Below are 17226 nucleotides of genomic sequence, written 5' to 3' on the forward strand. Positions count from 1 at the left end.
AAAACTGCCCTGCCCGCACTTTTGAAAAATGTTTTGATTTTTTTTCACATTATTGTTAGTCCTGTAATCAGATAATCGAGGAACTCGCATAGCATTCTCTCATGTTTTTATCCTGTAAAATCTGAGCAATATATCGAACCATTGGGTTTAGTATAGTATTAAATGAAATGTACGCTTTTACGCTTTTACCAGTCACAACCGAAGTATTTTTAGGTATTTAGCTTGAGAAACCTTTTGTTTCAAGTTTTGAGACCCAAAAGCTTCGAAGGCAGTATGTCGGGAAAGCAGTTGAAATCGGATACCCTTGTTTTCCCACCATCGGCCTTTAAAATGAAAAGCTCATCTGCCGGATAGGGTGACAACCCTTGGTATCTGCTCTCCCAGCATCCACTGCGCAGGTGTTGGAACTGTCAGCCGGCTTTTGGATGCTGGCCCACCCCACAAATCAGCCCGCCTCGTCGTCCAAGTCCGCAACAGGATAAAAGAAGGCAAATCAAACACTCGCAACTCAGTGGATGTCACATCCTCGCAGAAAGCGGTTGAACGGAATTTCGTAGAAGTAAAAGAAGAAGCCCTTGAAGAGATAGAAAAAACACACAGCGGAATTGCCGCCAAGGAACAATGTCAAATATCTGCTAGATACAAATATCTGCCGAGTGACAAGTGATCGACATCCCGTGAGGCAATCATCTGAATCCGAAAACTGCCTTCGCGAACGAATTCAGAATGCGGTCGAGTGCAGTTTTGATCCTGCCGCTGCTGCTCCTGCAATTAATTTTAAACTGCCGAATAGCCCAATCACTGCCCGATATCATCAAGATTGGTGAGTAGAGGATGCAAAGCTACTCAGAGATTTCTTAGAGTCAACATTCAAGTGGATTCATGCAGAGCCCGGATGAAAACAAAAATTCAGCCCGCATCTTCGTTCTGTATCGATTTTTTACACGTCATAATCAAGAGCGCCTGTCTCTGTGTGAGTGCGTGTATTTTATTCGAGCGGATGTGTGTGTTTGTTTGTTTGTTTTTATTTGAGCACTGCAGAAGTGGAACCAACATATTTGATACGTCCAAAAACACGGCCTGTGATTTCTCACCGCAGGTGGCCTCTTCCATCCCGCCGATGACCACCAGGAGCTGGCCTTCCGCCAGGCGGTGGACCGCATCAACGCCGACCGCTCCATCCTGCCGCGCTCCAAACTGGTGGCCCAAATCGAGCGCATCTCGCCCTTCGACAGCTTCCACGCCGGGAAAAGGGGTGAGTTTGCATGTGCACAGTACTCGGAGTGTTGACTTGGCCTGATTTCCCACTGTCCTGTCACGTTACCCCGTCCCCTCGACACCTGGCCCCTCTTAAACTTCACCTTCACCTGATGCTTTTGCCTGCATATTTGATTTGGACACATCCCTCTGCTGGGTCCTCCTAAGTTCCCTTGCCGTTTCCAAATTGATAGCGCTTTGTTTCCTTTTCGATACGTATGTACTTCATTTAGCCCTCTTCTTTTGATTTCCATGATTTCCGATCTATGGTAAGGTAATTGCCGCAAGGAGACCTCTATCCTTTTGTATTTAAAGAACTTGCAATTATTTGGTTTGCGCAATATTTGGTATTCTTTTTTGAGGCTCTCGCTCTTTTATATACTTTTAGTTGGCGATTTTATTTGGTGATTTGTAGAGTTTGTCATAAGATTGCATTGAGACGATATACGCAAAGCGTTTTCAAACTTTGAGAAGAATAAAGTAGAGCAGGAAAATTATCCACTTCAAATAAAGTTTATAATTATTAGAAAACGGTGTTCAACTATCAAGTTTTTAATAATTGACTGCTGTTGAAAGGCTTATTTCGCTTATACTTAAGAATTTGATATTCCTTTCGTTAGGAACATAAATCATTGCGACGACTTTAACTAGCCTAAGTACATACAAGGTGAATGAACGATATCAATAGTACAAAATAGTGAAAATTTCCTGAAAAGTAGCATTACTTTTTGTTGGCCTTAACTTAAGAGGAAACACTTTTTATTAAATTTAAAAAGCGAAATCCAGATAAAAACATATCGTGATGTGCAAGCCAGGACGGTCCTCAGTTTGCAGTTTATTGTGGGTTTTGGGGGCAGGTGAGTTCCCCGGCACTTGATAATCGTTAAAAGCTGAAGATGAATCGTAAAGCGGGCAAGGAACGTGAGCCAACTGTCGAATATCCTGTGATAAATGAGACACAAATGACGCCGAAGTTGGCCCGAGCACATGGCCAAAAAAGCAAAAAGAGGATGAATTCCTTGGCCAGAGTAAACCACACTTCAGCACGACAGTAAAGACGAGCAGCGAGCCAGGCAGGACCCTCATTCGCACAGAGACAGAGAGTCCTGAGGGCAGGTTAACCGCATCACAGAGCCAGGACATCGAAGTGCCGGTGCACATGCACTTACACGTGCTTAGCGCATTTGATGAGCCGAATGGATGCTGACTGACAAGAGGGGAAAACCTGTGGAGAGGGCTAAAAGGAAAGGCCAAACGGGCTAAACGAAATTATGTCATACTGAAGTGCATTTTAAATATGCGAACGAGGCTAACTGAACATTACTGAGCCGAAAGCCAAGCACATTACTGCGCTACTTGCGCTCGTTTTTACTTTTTGAGCCTTTCAAGTCGGAGCCCCAGATTATCTCCCCCACAAGCAGATTGGATTGGGATCGGGATCGGGAATGGGAATGGGAATGAGCACCGAGCACGGTACCTGGAAATCAATTTGCGACTTTTAAGCTCTTTGGGATTTGTGTTGACTCAATTTGCCGTACGGCAAGATATTCGGAACCTATACAGCAGACATTTTACAGCAGTTGCGATTGATTTTCAGAACATAAGGGGGTGTGGTAAGATAGTTTCTGAAACTTAGTTCGTTAAAGAGCAACAAATAACTTGAACATAAACCTCAATGGCACTGTTTGTCTTGCAGTTTGTGGCTTACTGAACATCGGCGTGGCAGCCATTTTCGGGCCACAATCCTCCCACACGGCCAGCCATGTGCAGAGCATTTGTGACAACATGGAGGTGAGTCGGCAAACGCGATATGTCTCGCCCATAGGACCCACGGAACCCTCTGACAAACGAACTGCTAATACTTATTTCAGATTCCCCACTTGGAGAATCGCTGGGACTACCGGCTGAGACGCGAAAGCTGCCTGGTTAACCTTTATCCGCACCCTAATACGCTTTCCAAGGTAGGCAGGTGCAATTGGAGGCCCGTCTCACACCCGAAACTGCATTGTCGATGTTTTCTCTTGTACTTAGGCTTACGTGGATATAGTGCGGCATTGGGGCTGGAAGACTTTCACCATTATCTACGAGAACAATGACGGCATCGTGCGGCTACAGGAGCTGCTCAAGGCGCACGGGATGACGCCCTTTCCCATTACTGTGCGACAGCTAAGCGACAGCGGGGATTACCGGTAAGCCCAGCCAATCGTATCCACCGATTCCGACTTTAGTGGGTATTTCGTTACTGTGGCCCACATGTGCCACTTGCTCTTAAGCTGATGTGCCCTTAATCATAATCATCCGAAATGCATTTAAACAAGTCAATAAAATAGATTTAGAAGAATACATATACAGGCCTAATGAGAATATTGTTATCACTTGTCATCACCATTACAGGCCCCTCCTGAAGCAGATCAAGAACTCGGCGGAGGCGCACATCGTGCTGGACTGCTCGACGGAGCGGATTCACGAGGTGCTGAAGCAGGCGCAGCAGATTGGCATGATGAGTGATTACCATAGCTACCTGGTGACCTCGCTGGACCTGCACACGGTGAACCTCGATGAGTTTCGGTACGGCGGCACTAATATCACTGGGTTCCGGCTGATTAATGAGAAGATTGTGTCGGACGTGGTGCGCCAGTGGAGCATCGACGAAAAGGGTCTGCTCCGGTCCGCCAACCTGACCACCGTGCGCTCGGAAACTGCTCTCATGTACGATGCAGTGCATCTGTTCGCCAAGGCGCTGCACGACCTGGACACTTCACAACAGATCGACATCCATCCAATCAGTTGCGATGGACAGAGCACCTGGCAGCACGGCTTCAGCCTGATCAACTATATGAAGATCGTCGAGATGAAGGGGCTGACGAATGTGATTAAGTTCGATCACCAGGGTTTCCGCACAGACTTCATGCTGGACATTGTGGAGCTAACTCCAGCGGGTATCCGGAAGATCGGCACCTGGAACTCCACGCTGCCCGACGGTATCAACTTTACGCGCACCTTCAGTCAGAAGCAGCAGGAGATCGAGGCTAATCTGAAGAACAAAACGCTGGTGGTTACAACCATATTGGTATGAAAATTTGAGGAGTAAATAAATATGCCATATTAACACTCTTTATAATTTCTGTAGAGCAATCCATACTGCATGCGCAAGGAATCGGCTATTCCCCTAAGTGGCAATGATCAGTTTGAGGGCTATGCGGTGGATCTGATCCATGAAATCTCCAAGTCACTCGGCTTCAACTATAAAATACAACTAGTGCCCGATGGCAGCTACGGAAGTCTCAATAAATTGACGGGGTAGGAACATTTTATTTGATATTATTAGGTATCCATCTAATATTTATATTTAACCAATCTAGAGAATGGAATGGCATGATCCGGGAGTTGCTGGAGCAGCGTGCCGATCTGGCCATTGCGGATCTCACCATCACCTTTGAGCGGGAGCAGGCAGTAGACTTCACCACACCCTTCATGAATCTTGGAGTTTCCATATTATACCGGAAGCCTATTAAGCAGCCGCCCAACTTGTTCTCCTTCCTGTCTCCCCTATCCTTGGACGTATGGATATACATGGCCACTGCGTACTTGGGTGTCTCCGTGTTGCTCTTTATCCTGGCTAAGTGGGTTCATCATTCTTACAATGAATTATTTGATCTGAATACATCTCTTATCCAGATTCACACCCTATGAATGGCCTGCGTATACGGATGCCCATGGCGAGAAGGTCGAGAGTCAGTTCACCTTGCTCAATTGCATGTGGTTCGCCATCGGATCGCTGATGCAGCAAGGATGTGACTTTTTGCCCAAGTAAAGGATGAAAATATAGTTGGTTTTCCTCTTTTAAAGTTCTAGCTTGCAGAGCTCTATCCACTCGCATGGTGGCCGGCATTTGGTGGTTCTTCACCCTGATCATGATCTCCTCATACACTGCAAATCTGGCTGCCTTTTTGACAGTGGAGCGTATGGACTCACCCATCGAAAGTGCCGAGGATCTGGCCAAGCAAACGAGGATCAAATACGGCGCTTTAAAGGGCGGCAGCACGGCAGCTTTTTTTAGGGTAAATGCAGAACATTTTAAGAGATTACATTGCTAACAGTATTTAACTCACAGGACTCAAAGATCTCCACATATCAGCGCATGTGGTCTTTCATGGAATCAGCTCGTCCTTCAGTCTTCACAGCAAGCAATGGCGAGGGTGTGGAAAGGGTGGCCAAGGGAAAAGGTGAGTTAAAGGATATTTTGTAAGAAACGAATGGAGACCACATCAACATATTTCAGGATCCTATGCCTTTCTAATGGAGTCCACCTCCATTGAGTATGTGACCGAGCGCAATTGCGAGCTGACGCAAGTCGGCGGAATGCTGGACACCAAGAGCTATGGCATTGCCACTCCACCGAGTAAGTTCATGTTGATTGGGTTATAAACGGTGCAGCGGTTGCTCTACCAAATCCTCAGAACAACCTATACCTATACCTGGAAAAGCTGCATCGTTCAAAGCCCACTTCAGCGATACCCCTAACTAACCGGTGTTTAATTCCATCTACAGATTCCCCCTACCGCACTGCCATCAACAGCGTTATACTTAAGCTGCAGGAGGAGGGCAAGCTGCACATCCTGAAAACCAAGTGGTGGAAGGAGAAGCGAGGCGGCGGCAAGTGTCGCGTGGAGACCTCCAAGTCCTCGTCGGCAGCTAATGAACTGGGACTGGCCAATGTGGGCGGCGTCTTCGTGGTCCTGATGGGCGGTATGGGCGTGGCCTGCGTCATTGCCGTCTGTGAATTCGTGTGGAAGTCACGCAAGGTGGCCGTGGAGGAGCGCCTAAGCGCGATACTGAACGAATGAGAAAAGTCGTAAACCCGGGACGAATGGGTCTAGGCCAAGAATGGGTCTCGGGAGATCAATCAGAAATGCGAGCAGAGATGGAAATGTGCGATTCGGTGGAGCAAATATCAAGATCAATAGACGAAATAGCCAATATTCGAAATCCCCATCAAATTTAGAGTTTGCCGGATCCTCCAAATATTTGGAATCAGTGACCAAAGTTTAGTGGAGCTTAGGATACCGGAGCCACCAGTGAAAGTTTGCACCAGTTTGAAGGCGGCGTGGAACCAGATATTAATATAGATTCAAGCTACATATGAGAGATATATGTACACTGAGGCATATATAATGCATATATATATATTTATACAGGTTATACTCCTTTTCGTAACTTACTCGTAATAACCATATACATAAACTATACACTGGAGGAACCACGAACAAACACTTGCAACAAATCGAAATCGTATTGCATTTATATTTGAAAGCATTTTTGGGAATTGACCTATAGGCGTAATTGTAGCTAAATTATATATAGACATGCATATAACCCAGACGACAGGATCAGCGAACTGGTAACCCTAAGAAGCCGGACACAATTTACACAGTGGATGAGGATATATTCAACGCATTTAGCCAGTAGATCTAACCTAAGTGAGTTGTAATTCTGGCTTAGATCCATGAACCCAACTTTCTCTTGTTTCCCCCAATCTTCTGTCAGTCCCCTAAAATATAAGATTGTAAAATGTAATTACCGCTCATACAGGCAATTCTGACAACAAGAATTTCATATAATACTTACAAACTTACAATTAAATAAAACAAGTTAACAAAAATAATATCCCTCGATGAACACCTGCACTCGATTTGGCATTAGATGTGGCTGTCGACGCCTAACCGCAAACCGTCAATCACCGGACTTTTCCACTTTCTCCCCAATCAATTTTTCATGGGACCTGCACACGCTCAGCGGAAATCCAGTGGGTTGGTTTTAATTGGGTTAGCTGTTATCAGAGAGGTATCCTCGTAGCTTCGAGGGGTTTTGCTTCCTCAGTCGTGTTTGATGAATCCTGGCGATATGCGGCCTTCTGCTTGCCTTCTGCTCCTGGCTGGACTGCAGCTCTCTATTCTGGTTCCCAGTGAGGCCAATGACTTTTCGTCCTTCCTGAGCGCCAATGCATCGCTGGGTGAGTTCGGATTTTAAGGAACTATACATTTTCTATACAATTTTACGACTTATTGGCTATGCAGCCGTTGTCGTGGATCACGAGTACATGACCATTCATGGCCAGAACATATTGGCTCATTTTGAGAAAATCCTGAGCGACATAGTACGGGAGAACCTAAGAAACGGTGGCATAAACGTGAAATATTTCAGTTGGAATGCCGTTCGACTGAAAAAGGGTGAGATTCTAAACTACTGCAAAGACTAGGATTTGTTTTAAATATGAAAATACATAGATTTTTTGGCCGCCATAACCGTTACGGATTGCGAGAATACCTGGAACTTTTACAAGAGTACTCAGGAAACTTCGATTCTACTGATCGCCATTACAGATTCCGACTGTCCCCGACTGCCTCTAAATAGAGCTCTGATGGTATGGGAGGTCTTTCGATTTTAGGCAACGTTTACCCTAAAACTACATTGATTTGTAGGTACCCATCGTTGAGAATGGCGATGAATTCCCCCAACTTATTCTGGATGCCAAGGTCCAGCAGATTCTTAATTGGAAGACCGCAGTGATTTTTGTGGATCAAACCATATGTGGGTAGAGCTTCGAATCATCTGGACCTCCCAGATATTTTATACATTATTTCTTAAAACAGTAATTTGTAATCAATATTTAATTGCGACAGTGGACGAGAACGCTCTTCTGGTAAAATCGATTGTGCACGAAAGTATAACCAACCACATCACTCCAATCTCCCTGATTCTCTACAAGATCAACGACTCCCTAAGGGGTCAGCAGAAGCGAGTTGCTCTGCGCCAAGCTCTGTCCCAATTCGCTCCCAACAAGCACGAAGAGATGCGCCAGCAGTTTCTAGTGATATCTGCCTTTCACGAGGACATCATTGAAATAGCTGAGACCCTAAACATGTTTCACGTGGGCAACCAGTGGATGATATTCGTGCTGGACATGGTGGGTCGGGACTTCGATGCCGGCGCTGCAACCATAAATCTCGATGAGGGAGCCAACATAGCCTTCGCCCTCAACGAAACGGATCCTAACTGCCAGGACTCGCTGAACTGCACAATCTCTGAAATAAGTCTCGCTCTGGTCACCTCAATTTCCAAAATTACCGTCGAGGAGGAGTCCATATATGGTGAGATCTCCGATGAGGAATGGGAGGCCATTCGCTTCACCAAGCAGGAAAAGCAGGCCGAAATTCTGGAGTATATGAAGGTATGTATATCAACATTATATTTCTTCTTTGATTAAGACATAATAGCAGTTAGTCTTTGAGTAAAAGGGTAAACTAGATTTCCAATGATACACCAGAGACCGAAGTAAAAGGTTCATGCGTGCTTTGGCATGCATAATAAAATAAAATATTTTTCCTCAAAGAAGCTAATATCAAAAGGTGTGTGGTGCTGGGTTCGCGGTTTGTCCAGATCCCCCAGCCCAAAACCCCAAAGCCCAGAGCTCATAACTGACTCGTCCACAATTTTCAAAACTGCTTTAATTATTTTGGATTTTATTGTTTGTCTTGGCAATTTATACCGATGCTTAAAAAGAATATTGAACTAGCAGAGTAGCGGGTATCTGATAGTCGAAGAACTGACTGTAGTGTCTCTCTTGTCTTGGGTAATTCCATATAAAAAGTACATTGTAGTTAAAATATAGCTTGTTGTTATCCTTATTATTAAATCCAAATGTGGATCAGGAATTCCTCAAGACCAATGCCAAGTGCTCCAGCTGCGCGAGATGGCGTGTGGAGACGGCCATTACCTGGGGCAAGAGCCAAGAGAATCGCAAGTTTCGTTCAAGTAAGTCAGATTTTCTTTGTCGATCCTAGTGTGACTCAATATCTAGCAGCTCCCTTGCGCGACGCCAAAAACCGAAACTTCGAGTTCATCAACATTGGCTATTGGACTCCCGTGCTGGGATTCGTCTGCCAGGAGCTGGCCTTTCCGCACATCGAGCACCACTTTCGCAACATAACCATGGACATTCTGACCGTGCACGTGAGTTTTTGAGCCAGGAATATAATTCTTATTATTGGTTCAAATCGCTCGCAGAATCCACCCTGGCAAATCCTTACCAAAAACAGCCATGGCATCATCGTGGAGCACAAAGGCATAGTTATGGAGATCGTCAAGGAGCTAAGTCGCGCACTGAATTTCAGCTACAACCTTCACGAAGCCTCCTCATGGAAGGAAGAATATTCACTTAGCACATCAGCGGGCAGCAATGAGAGCGTGAGTACATGCTGACATGCTGGGGTGGAGCTCCTTGAGAACCCTAATTTGCGCAGGATGAGCTAGTTGGTTCCATGACCTTTCGGATACCCTATCGTGTGGTGGAGATGGTGCAGGGCAATCAGTTTTTCATCGCCGCCGTGGCAGCCACCGTGGAGGATTCCGAGCAGAAGCCCTTCAACTACACCCTACCCATCAGTGTGCAGAAGTACTCCTTCATCACCCGCAAGCCCGATGAGGTGTCCCGCATCTACTTGTTCACAGCTCCCTTCACCGTGGAGACTTGGTTCTGCCTAATGGGCATCATTCTACTGACTGCTCCCACGCTATATGCCATTAATCGCCTCGCTCCCCTAAAGAAGATGAGAATCGTGGGCCTGTCCACAGTTAAAAGCTGTTTTTGGTACATATTCGGGGCTTTGTTACAACAGGGTGAGTCTTTTACTTAAACCAAACAGCTTAATCCAAATTTTCATTCTATCTGTTACCATGGGCAGGAGGCATGTACTTGCCCACAGCCGACAGTGCACGCCTAGTGGTCGGCTTCTGGTGGATCGTGGTTATTGTGTTGGTGACCACCTATTGCGGAAACCTTGTGGCCTTTCTCACATTCCCCAAATTTCAACCGGGCGTGGATTATTTAAACCAGCTGGCTCACCACAAGGACATTGTACAATATGGATTGCGAAACGGCACCTTCTTCGAGCGGTACGTTCAATCGTCGACCCGGGAGGACTTCAAACACTACCTGGAACGAGCAAGGATCTACGGCAGCGCCCAAGAGGAGGACATCGAGGCGGTGAAGCGCGGCGAGCGCATCAACATCGACTGGCGGATCAATTTGCAGTTGATTGTGCAGCGCCACTTTGAGCGGGACAAGGAGTGCCGCTTTGCTTTGGGCAAGGAGAGCTTCGTTGACGAGCAGATTGCCATGATTGTGCCGGCCCAGAGTGCGTATCTGCACCTGGTAAACCGCCATATCAACAGCATGTTCCGGATGGGCTTCATCGAGCGATGGCACCAGATGAACTTGCCAAGCGCGGGCAAGTGCAATGGGAAGAGCGCCCAGCGGCAAGTTACTAACCACAAGGTGAACATGGACGACATGCAAGGATGTTTTCTGGTCCTGCTCTTGGGCTTCACTGTGGCTCTTTTAATAGTTTGCGGCGAGTTCTGGTACCGTCGCTTTCGGGCCAGTCGTAAACGGCGACAGTTCACCAACTGACCTCTGGCGAATGCTAAAAACTCTATTCTTGGAATAGTGTAATGTAAGAATGGCAACTGGCCTATACAACGCTGATTAAATTCAAATATAAAAATTTAAATAAGCTTAAACATATAACAGAAATATACCCCTTTAGAGCTCCATTTCACATTCAAATATTTGCCTTCAACCGGATTGACTCAAATAGCAAATAGTTAAAATTGATAGCTATGCGCAGGGGAAATCCCTGAAAAGGAGATAAGGGTCGAGCGTTTTCTGTGATTTTTTAGGATAGTTGATGACTATTTACGATTACTTTTTAACCCTTCAGCTAAAGTATTGGAATAGTTGGAAAATGTGCGGTACCTTAAGATTTCACTTTAAATAGTTTACGTTACACTTGATTAATATTCCGTTGCAAATCTATAAATGTCTAATAAAAATAAATAATCAAGGAAGATTCCTCTAACAAGCAATTGAAACAAGCCAGATGCCATTTGCTCGCCAAAATTTCACCACTTTAACCACTTGAAATGCTTAACACCGGTTGTTTAAAGATTTGAAATTACTTTATGAACATCATATCAATCTGGAGTAAAAGGTAGACACTTGTTCATCCAAAATCCCTCTATGTGGAGTTGGCGTTGGGGCCGCGACGACGGCCGAAGCCCTGCACAAAGTTGACGAACCGGCGGTTGTACTGGATCCTGCGCTTGGCGCGTCCGGTCTTCTTCTTCTTCTTCTCCTGCTTCTCTACCTTGGGCGTCTGTCCTTTGACCTTGCCGGCACGGGCCAGAGAACCGTGCACCTTACCTCCCAGCATGGGAATGTTGAGGTCCAGCTCAAAGGAGCTCAGGGCGGTCACGGGCGTGTCGTTGGCCAGAGTGGCGCCCTCGCAGTCGAGGCTGAATTCCTCGGCGTTGAATCCATGGATTTGGGCCAGTTGGTTCTAGGATTGAGATGATCGCGATGGGCGGATGAGGAACACACAATTAGGTTATGTTATTTGTATATCTCATTTGCGGGACTCACCTTGACTCCGGCAATGGTGGCATCCTGGGAAACCTCCAGGGCCTCGATGGTCTCTAGTCCACGGACGAACAGCTGCATGTTGATTCGCTCTGCAAAGTAACCATGCCGCATGCATTTATTAGTTGTCATATTCATATTGACTTGTGGGGGGAAACACGTGTGCCGAGTTTTGGTCAATTTTTTCGCTTCTTCAGTCGATTTGCAGGTGGCATTTGGTGTCCAGCACACTTGACAATCGCTCGCACACACATTTTACCGGTATTTTTGCTTTAACTGGGCTATTTTCTAATATATTTCGACAAAAATCACTCGATTACCTTTTGACTTGGTGTGCGGATCCCGAAAAAGAAAGATGGCGCAGAAGTATCGATGGGCCTATCGATTTTTGTTGTCGTACTATCGAGTTAGGCGTTAGTGCGTTTAATTTGAATGTCTGGCCGTATTCTTAAAGGAAGGGTGGCAAGGATGGCCAATCGATTACTTGTATCGATAACTTAAGGGGTGACCAGTCTGCATAACGTTCTTAGGGCTTGGTATATTTTCGAACTATAGTATTCTGTAACCGCTTAAACTAGTTTAAAAATCGTTCCAAATACGTCTTATTTTTATAATACAATAAAATATATCGCGTATTGTCACGTATTCTTGGAATTTTTTAATTAAAATAATATTCCGAAAATATTTTTTTTTTTTCGTAAGCGGTGACCCTAACTTCACTTACGAATATAACACTTTCAATTGCCTTAATTAGTTTGGTTATTATATTTAGTCATGGGATTGTAAATGTTCGTATAGACAATTGGGAAAAATTCGAGTAAAAAAAAAACACCTATTAATACAATTTACAATTATGTAAGAAAATAATAATATATCAACCTTTCGTGGAAACTGTCAAAGGTTTTTACTGTTAAGCTTCAGAATATAAAGCCAGTATATTACAATCCGTCAGTTAATAATTTCATTTAAGAGTTGCGAGAGTTATGAGTGGCATGGCTAGTACTTTTTAAAACCTTTTAATAATTGCATTTGTATTATATCATTACTCATAGACTAAAATGGTTACCATATTCCTGCAATATTACACGAGTAACATTGGAAATGAACTTGTCTCCTTCCCTTCAAAGGATCGCAAAAGGACAGTCTGGCTGACGCCCGCTAAGCCAGCGCACCCCGATTACCGCAATCTACGCAAAATAGGAATTACGTTGAACCCAAAAACTAGTCCGCCCGCGCCGGTCAATCCCGTCTTCACCAAGTTTTTGAGGACCGCTCTTACAAATGAACCATTTACGGAATCTAGGCGCGCATGCGCATGCGCCTGCGCTTGTCTTTTGTTTGATTCGCAAAGAAGACACAAGAGGGAATCCTGGAGGACCATGGGCTGTGTGTTATTCTACGCCATTAGAACAAATATTGCCGCATTGTTTGTCAAACAGGACTAGATTAGTAACATAAACATTCGCTCATAGAATGCAAATCATAAGCCGATTTGACAAATTTGCACGAATTATCTTTGTCTAATGAGTGCGGCTTAGATCGGTTAGTATCCTCTGAGGCTCTGGACACTAAGATGGAACTTCTGAGACCTGGAAAGACAGCCTTAGCTATAAAAAGTACATTGTTTCTATAAATAATTTAGGACTGGCTGAATGAAAGTTCCTTTGATACCAGACGCGACATTTGATATTACTCTTAACCCTTCGACAACGACCACCTCTCGATGCGCATTTAAGATAGCAAACTGTCACGTGCATTCCCCTCTTCCCGTTGTCCACTTCGATTTGGACGGATATCCAGCCATTCCCTACTACCGTAACCGGATTTGCTCGGGATTAGGGGCAGACATCTCCTGGATTTGCGTAAACTCATTTGCCAGACCTTGTGGCAGAATCTGGACTTGGGAAACGCATCCGAAATCATTTCCCCCAAACTGCGTGGAGGAACTGCCGCTTTGTAATCTGATATTTTAGTATGTTTGCACACAAAGGCAGCGGAAAAAGAAATTACTCTTGACCATAAAAACAACGGGAACAATTGCCAAATCGGCTTAGCCTGCCCCTCGTCTTTATTTCGCCATTTGCCGCTTTTCCGGCACGCGAATTTCCTCATTTCCATTCACCTTTTTGTGCGTATTTTCCCATATGAGTTACATTTTAGGCCACAAATATTATCATATCTGTGGTGTCGGTTGTTTTTGATCCCATTATATGAGTTATGTTAGCATGAGAAAAAAAACAGTGAAGTCAACCAGTTTCCGCATTGAGATATTAAATTACTCAATCAATATTTGATTTATTTCAGGTAAAATGGATTTGAAATGGTGGTTAATACAAATTACTTCAGTTGCAAAAAACTGAGAACTATTATCCTGAGAACAATTTTTTTATTTTGCTCGGCAACATTTTGACATTACTTTTTTATTGTAAAGTAAAGTCTAACGATACATAAAAAACCTTTTTCTCAAGATGGGACTCGAAAAATAAAGGCTTGTGTTACTGGGTAGGATTTCTTATACTACTTAAATTGTAAGCTATGCATAAATATGTTACTATGCTAATATATTGAACATATAAGGAAACAAATAGATTATCTGACTTTTATTGTTGTAGGTTTGGATCCCGCTTTATTAGCCGACGGTATTTCATAGTCTGAAAAGGAAACTGAACTTTTTTAAATGGTACTTTATTATATACAGAGGTTTGCATATTGAAGGCCACACTCCTTTTGCTCAGTCAAGTGCAACTTTGATAACAACAACGGCCCCTTGATTAAAGAAAAGTAATTGATTACAGTATTGATTTCTGGAATCATACGATTCTCAAGAATTCTACGCAAGAATTAATGAAAAGATCAATAAATCAGATGAGGTACTTCCTGATAGCAAAAAGGTATTCGCAAACCCTAATAAATTTCTACCGAACACTTCTTTCAATTCATCATATCAATGAAGTAAACCTCACATTTCCAAAAAAGATACAAGCTATGTATTTGTCAAATCAAAATAAATGGCAACAAAACACTTCTGAATTGAAATAAATCTAAGTAACATGTACGAATTTTCAGATATGTACTGAAATGTACTCACTAAATTAAAAAATAAATAATACAAATGTATGTTTTGGATATTATTATATAATTGAGTGCTGCATGATTTTTATACCCGTTACTCGTATCGTAAAATGGGTATACTAGATTCCTTGAAAACTATGTAAAATGCAGGAGGAAACGTTTCCGACCATATAAAGTATATATATTTTTATCAGGATCAATAGCCGAGTCGATCGGGCCCTGTCCGTCCGTCCGCCTGTCCGTCCGTATATACGTCGAGATCTCAGGAACCACAAAACTTAGAAGGTTTAGATTTAGCTCACGGATTTAAGAGACATATACGCAGCGCAAATTTGTTAACCCATGTTGCCAAATGGTGATTTGATTTTTGTATTAGTCTTGTAATCTTCTATCGATATGCCAATACTCTTTTCTAACGCCTACAAACCGCTCAAAGCTGCCACGCCCACACTTTTAAAATCTTTTTGTTATTTTTCATATTTTTATAAGTCTTTTAAATTAAAGTTCTATCGATCTGCCAAAAAAATGTTTTGAAATTTTTAATTTTGTTGTTAGTTTTTTAATCTTATCTTGATTTGCCAAAAATATTTTTGCCACTCCTACTCTAACGCGCACAAACTGTCAAAAACAGTTAATGTTGCAATTTCTTCTTTGCACTTCCACTAGCTGAGTAACGGGTATATAATAGTCGGGGAACTTGCGTTCTCTCTTGTTTAATTGTTATAAATGAGAACCCATAGAAAGAACAAATAAATTCGGAATAATATATTTTATAAAGTCGATTTGTTCTTTATTCTTAAGTTAAGTCTATGAATTATATTTACAGAAAGCCACTAAATTCGTAACAGTTACAGTCAATTGGGATATCCTTCTCCAGCTCAAGATACAACGATCATTTCCGGTTCCGGACTGGAGGCGTTCGATGAGATGGTGGAGTCGCAGCTCTCGTCCTTTTCGCGTTTCTCCCGTCGCTCGCGAGCCCTTCGATTCTGGAACCAGATCTTGACCCGCGTGTTGGTCAGCTCCAAGGAGTCCGCTAGTTTGTTGGCGTCCTCCGCGCTTAGGTAGTTGGACTCCTTGTAGGCACTTTCCAAGGCCTGCAGCTGCTGCGGAGTAAATGGGATGCGGGGCAGGCGACCAGGAGTTCTTTTTGCGGGAGCATTGTGGCGGAGGGCCCTGGGCAACTTGGGCGGATGGTAGCGGGTGTACTGCAGCCAGTCGTAGACGGGAATCTGAGCCTCCGCAGCAGAGGCTGGAGGAGAACCTGCAGACTCCTTCGAGGAATAAGATGCTGGGTGGGCGTACGGATGGAAGGGCAAGCTGGCACGAAGTCGCTGAAGGACTCCCAAGGAGGCATTGGTGCCCACATATCTGTCGCCGGCTCGGTTCAAAATATACTCGATACTGAAGTCACTCATACTGCGACGATCCTTTCGCTTTGATGGTCGAAGTGCTACTGCTGAGTTGGCTGCGCATCCACGAGCTATTTATCCAAGGACCTCCCATCGCCGCCATTTGCATCCCAGCAGATAGTATGGCCATCCCTGTCACGCAGGACGAAGAGATTGGCCTGGCCCAATTCAAATCTCATTCGGAAGCAACGAGCCGCTTAATAGGCGTTTCCCATCTCTCCGGCCAGGTAGAAATCCGTTGGCCCACCAATATTACCCTCTCCCCGGTCCAGATTAGGCCCACGAAGGCATTGAAATACAAGTACACATCATCTCTGACTCCCAGTAAAATCTAAACACCCTGCCAAAGGTAATGTTACGATAATAGAAACTTTGATGACGGAGAATTAAATATTTGGGGTATCAAAACAAATATGTGACTTATATCATACATATACATACACAACAAATCAAGAGGTTGTCATGAAATTTTAAGGTTAATTTTGTCCGAACCTAAAATTTAATAATGTACCATGTTATTTTACTTTAATTATATTAATTGTTTTATGCAATTATAGCGTCGCTAAAGAGTTAATGAAATTGTATTAGAGCATAATAGGAAAATAGAAAACTGATTAGCTTAAACCTAATAGCAAAGAGCATCTGATCTTCGGTGTATACTGCTTCCCGTTCCAAATATTCCTCGTAAATGTGATAGTTTTTGATTTGTTGTGGTTTTTGTTTGGCAATGTTCAGGGTAGTTGTCCCTGAGTTGAAATCATGTGCTGCCATGTTTTTCTCAAGCCCTCCCATCCTATCAGATCCCATTCCAATTCATCCCTTTCGATGGGAAAACAAGTTGAGCCTGATATATTTTGATGCTCGTATGTTTTGATTGATTCGTAAATTTGTTTTCATAACAGTTGCCTTTGCGAAACGAGTTTTGAGGCAACCCTCGCATAGTTCTTAAAGTATCAATTACCCTGTTAATTGAAAATAACCACTGAATAGCCAGCGTACAAAAAC

At 43.8% G+C, this 17226-nt stretch overlaps 4 protein-coding genes across 5 annotated transcripts; 2 read left to right on the plus strand and 2 right to left on the minus strand.

The window, feature by feature from the left end:
• Nucleotides 1-613: 613 nt before the first annotated feature.
• On the plus strand, nucleotides 614-6844 carry LOC122622071 (glutamate receptor ionotropic, kainate 2). Of its 2 annotated transcripts, XM_043800233.1 has the most exons (13): nucleotides 614-823; nucleotides 1100-1255; nucleotides 2954-3048; nucleotides 3129-3218; nucleotides 3289-3446; nucleotides 3652-4327; nucleotides 4388-4557; nucleotides 4620-4880; nucleotides 4936-5067; nucleotides 5120-5318; nucleotides 5372-5483; nucleotides 5540-5659; nucleotides 5809-6844. In XM_043800233.1, the coding sequence occupies exons 1-13, from the start codon at nucleotides 727-729 to the stop codon at nucleotides 6102-6104; spliced, it is 2562 nt and encodes an 853-aa protein (XP_043656168.1). In that variant the 5' UTR covers nucleotides 614-726; the 3' UTR covers nucleotides 6105-6844. The 2 variants fall into 2 exon arrangements, with proteins under 2 accessions (XP_043656168.1, XP_043656169.1); XM_043800234.1 differs by lacking the exons at nucleotides 5540-5659; nucleotides 5809-6844 and having other exon boundaries at nucleotides 5113-5318; nucleotides 5372-5479.
• Nucleotides 6845-7146: 302 nt separating this feature from the next.
• On the plus strand, nucleotides 7147-10729 carry LOC122622072 (ionotropic receptor 93a). Its single transcript, XM_043800235.1, has 10 exons — nucleotides 7147-7270; nucleotides 7335-7487; nucleotides 7545-7681; nucleotides 7740-7848; nucleotides 7941-8488; nucleotides 8970-9072; nucleotides 9122-9270; nucleotides 9325-9504; nucleotides 9561-9936; nucleotides 10002-10729. The coding sequence occupies exons 1-10, from the start codon at nucleotides 7147-7149 to the stop codon at nucleotides 10727-10729; spliced, it is 2607 nt and encodes an 868-aa protein (XP_043656170.1).
• Nucleotides 10730-11258: 529 nt separating this feature from the next.
• On the minus strand, nucleotides 11259-12127 carry LOC122620707. The gene is made up of 3 exons (XM_043798303.1): nucleotides 12058-12127; nucleotides 11741-11829; nucleotides 11259-11657 (listed from the first exon to the last, which is right to left on the minus strand). Exons 2-3 carry the CDS (start codon nucleotides 11816-11818, stop codon nucleotides 11337-11339), a joined length of 399 nt encoding a protein of 132 aa, XP_043654238.1. The 5' UTR covers nucleotides 11819-11829; nucleotides 12058-12127; the 3' UTR covers nucleotides 11259-11336.
• Nucleotides 12128-15687: 3560 nt separating this feature from the next.
• On the minus strand, nucleotides 15688-16227 carry LOC122622025 (homeobox protein MSH-C). The gene has a single exon (XM_043800129.1). It carries the CDS (start codon nucleotides 16225-16227, stop codon nucleotides 15688-15690), a length of 540 nt encoding a protein of 179 aa, XP_043656064.1.
• Between the last annotated feature and the right edge of the window lie 999 nt (nucleotides 16228-17226).

This window comes from Drosophila teissieri, chromosome 3R (assembly GCF_016746235.2).
Source record: "Drosophila teissieri strain GT53w chromosome 3R, Prin_Dtei_1.1, whole genome shotgun sequence".
NCBI classification, from domain to species: domain Eukaryota; kingdom Metazoa; phylum Arthropoda; class Insecta; order Diptera; family Drosophilidae; genus Drosophila; species Drosophila teissieri.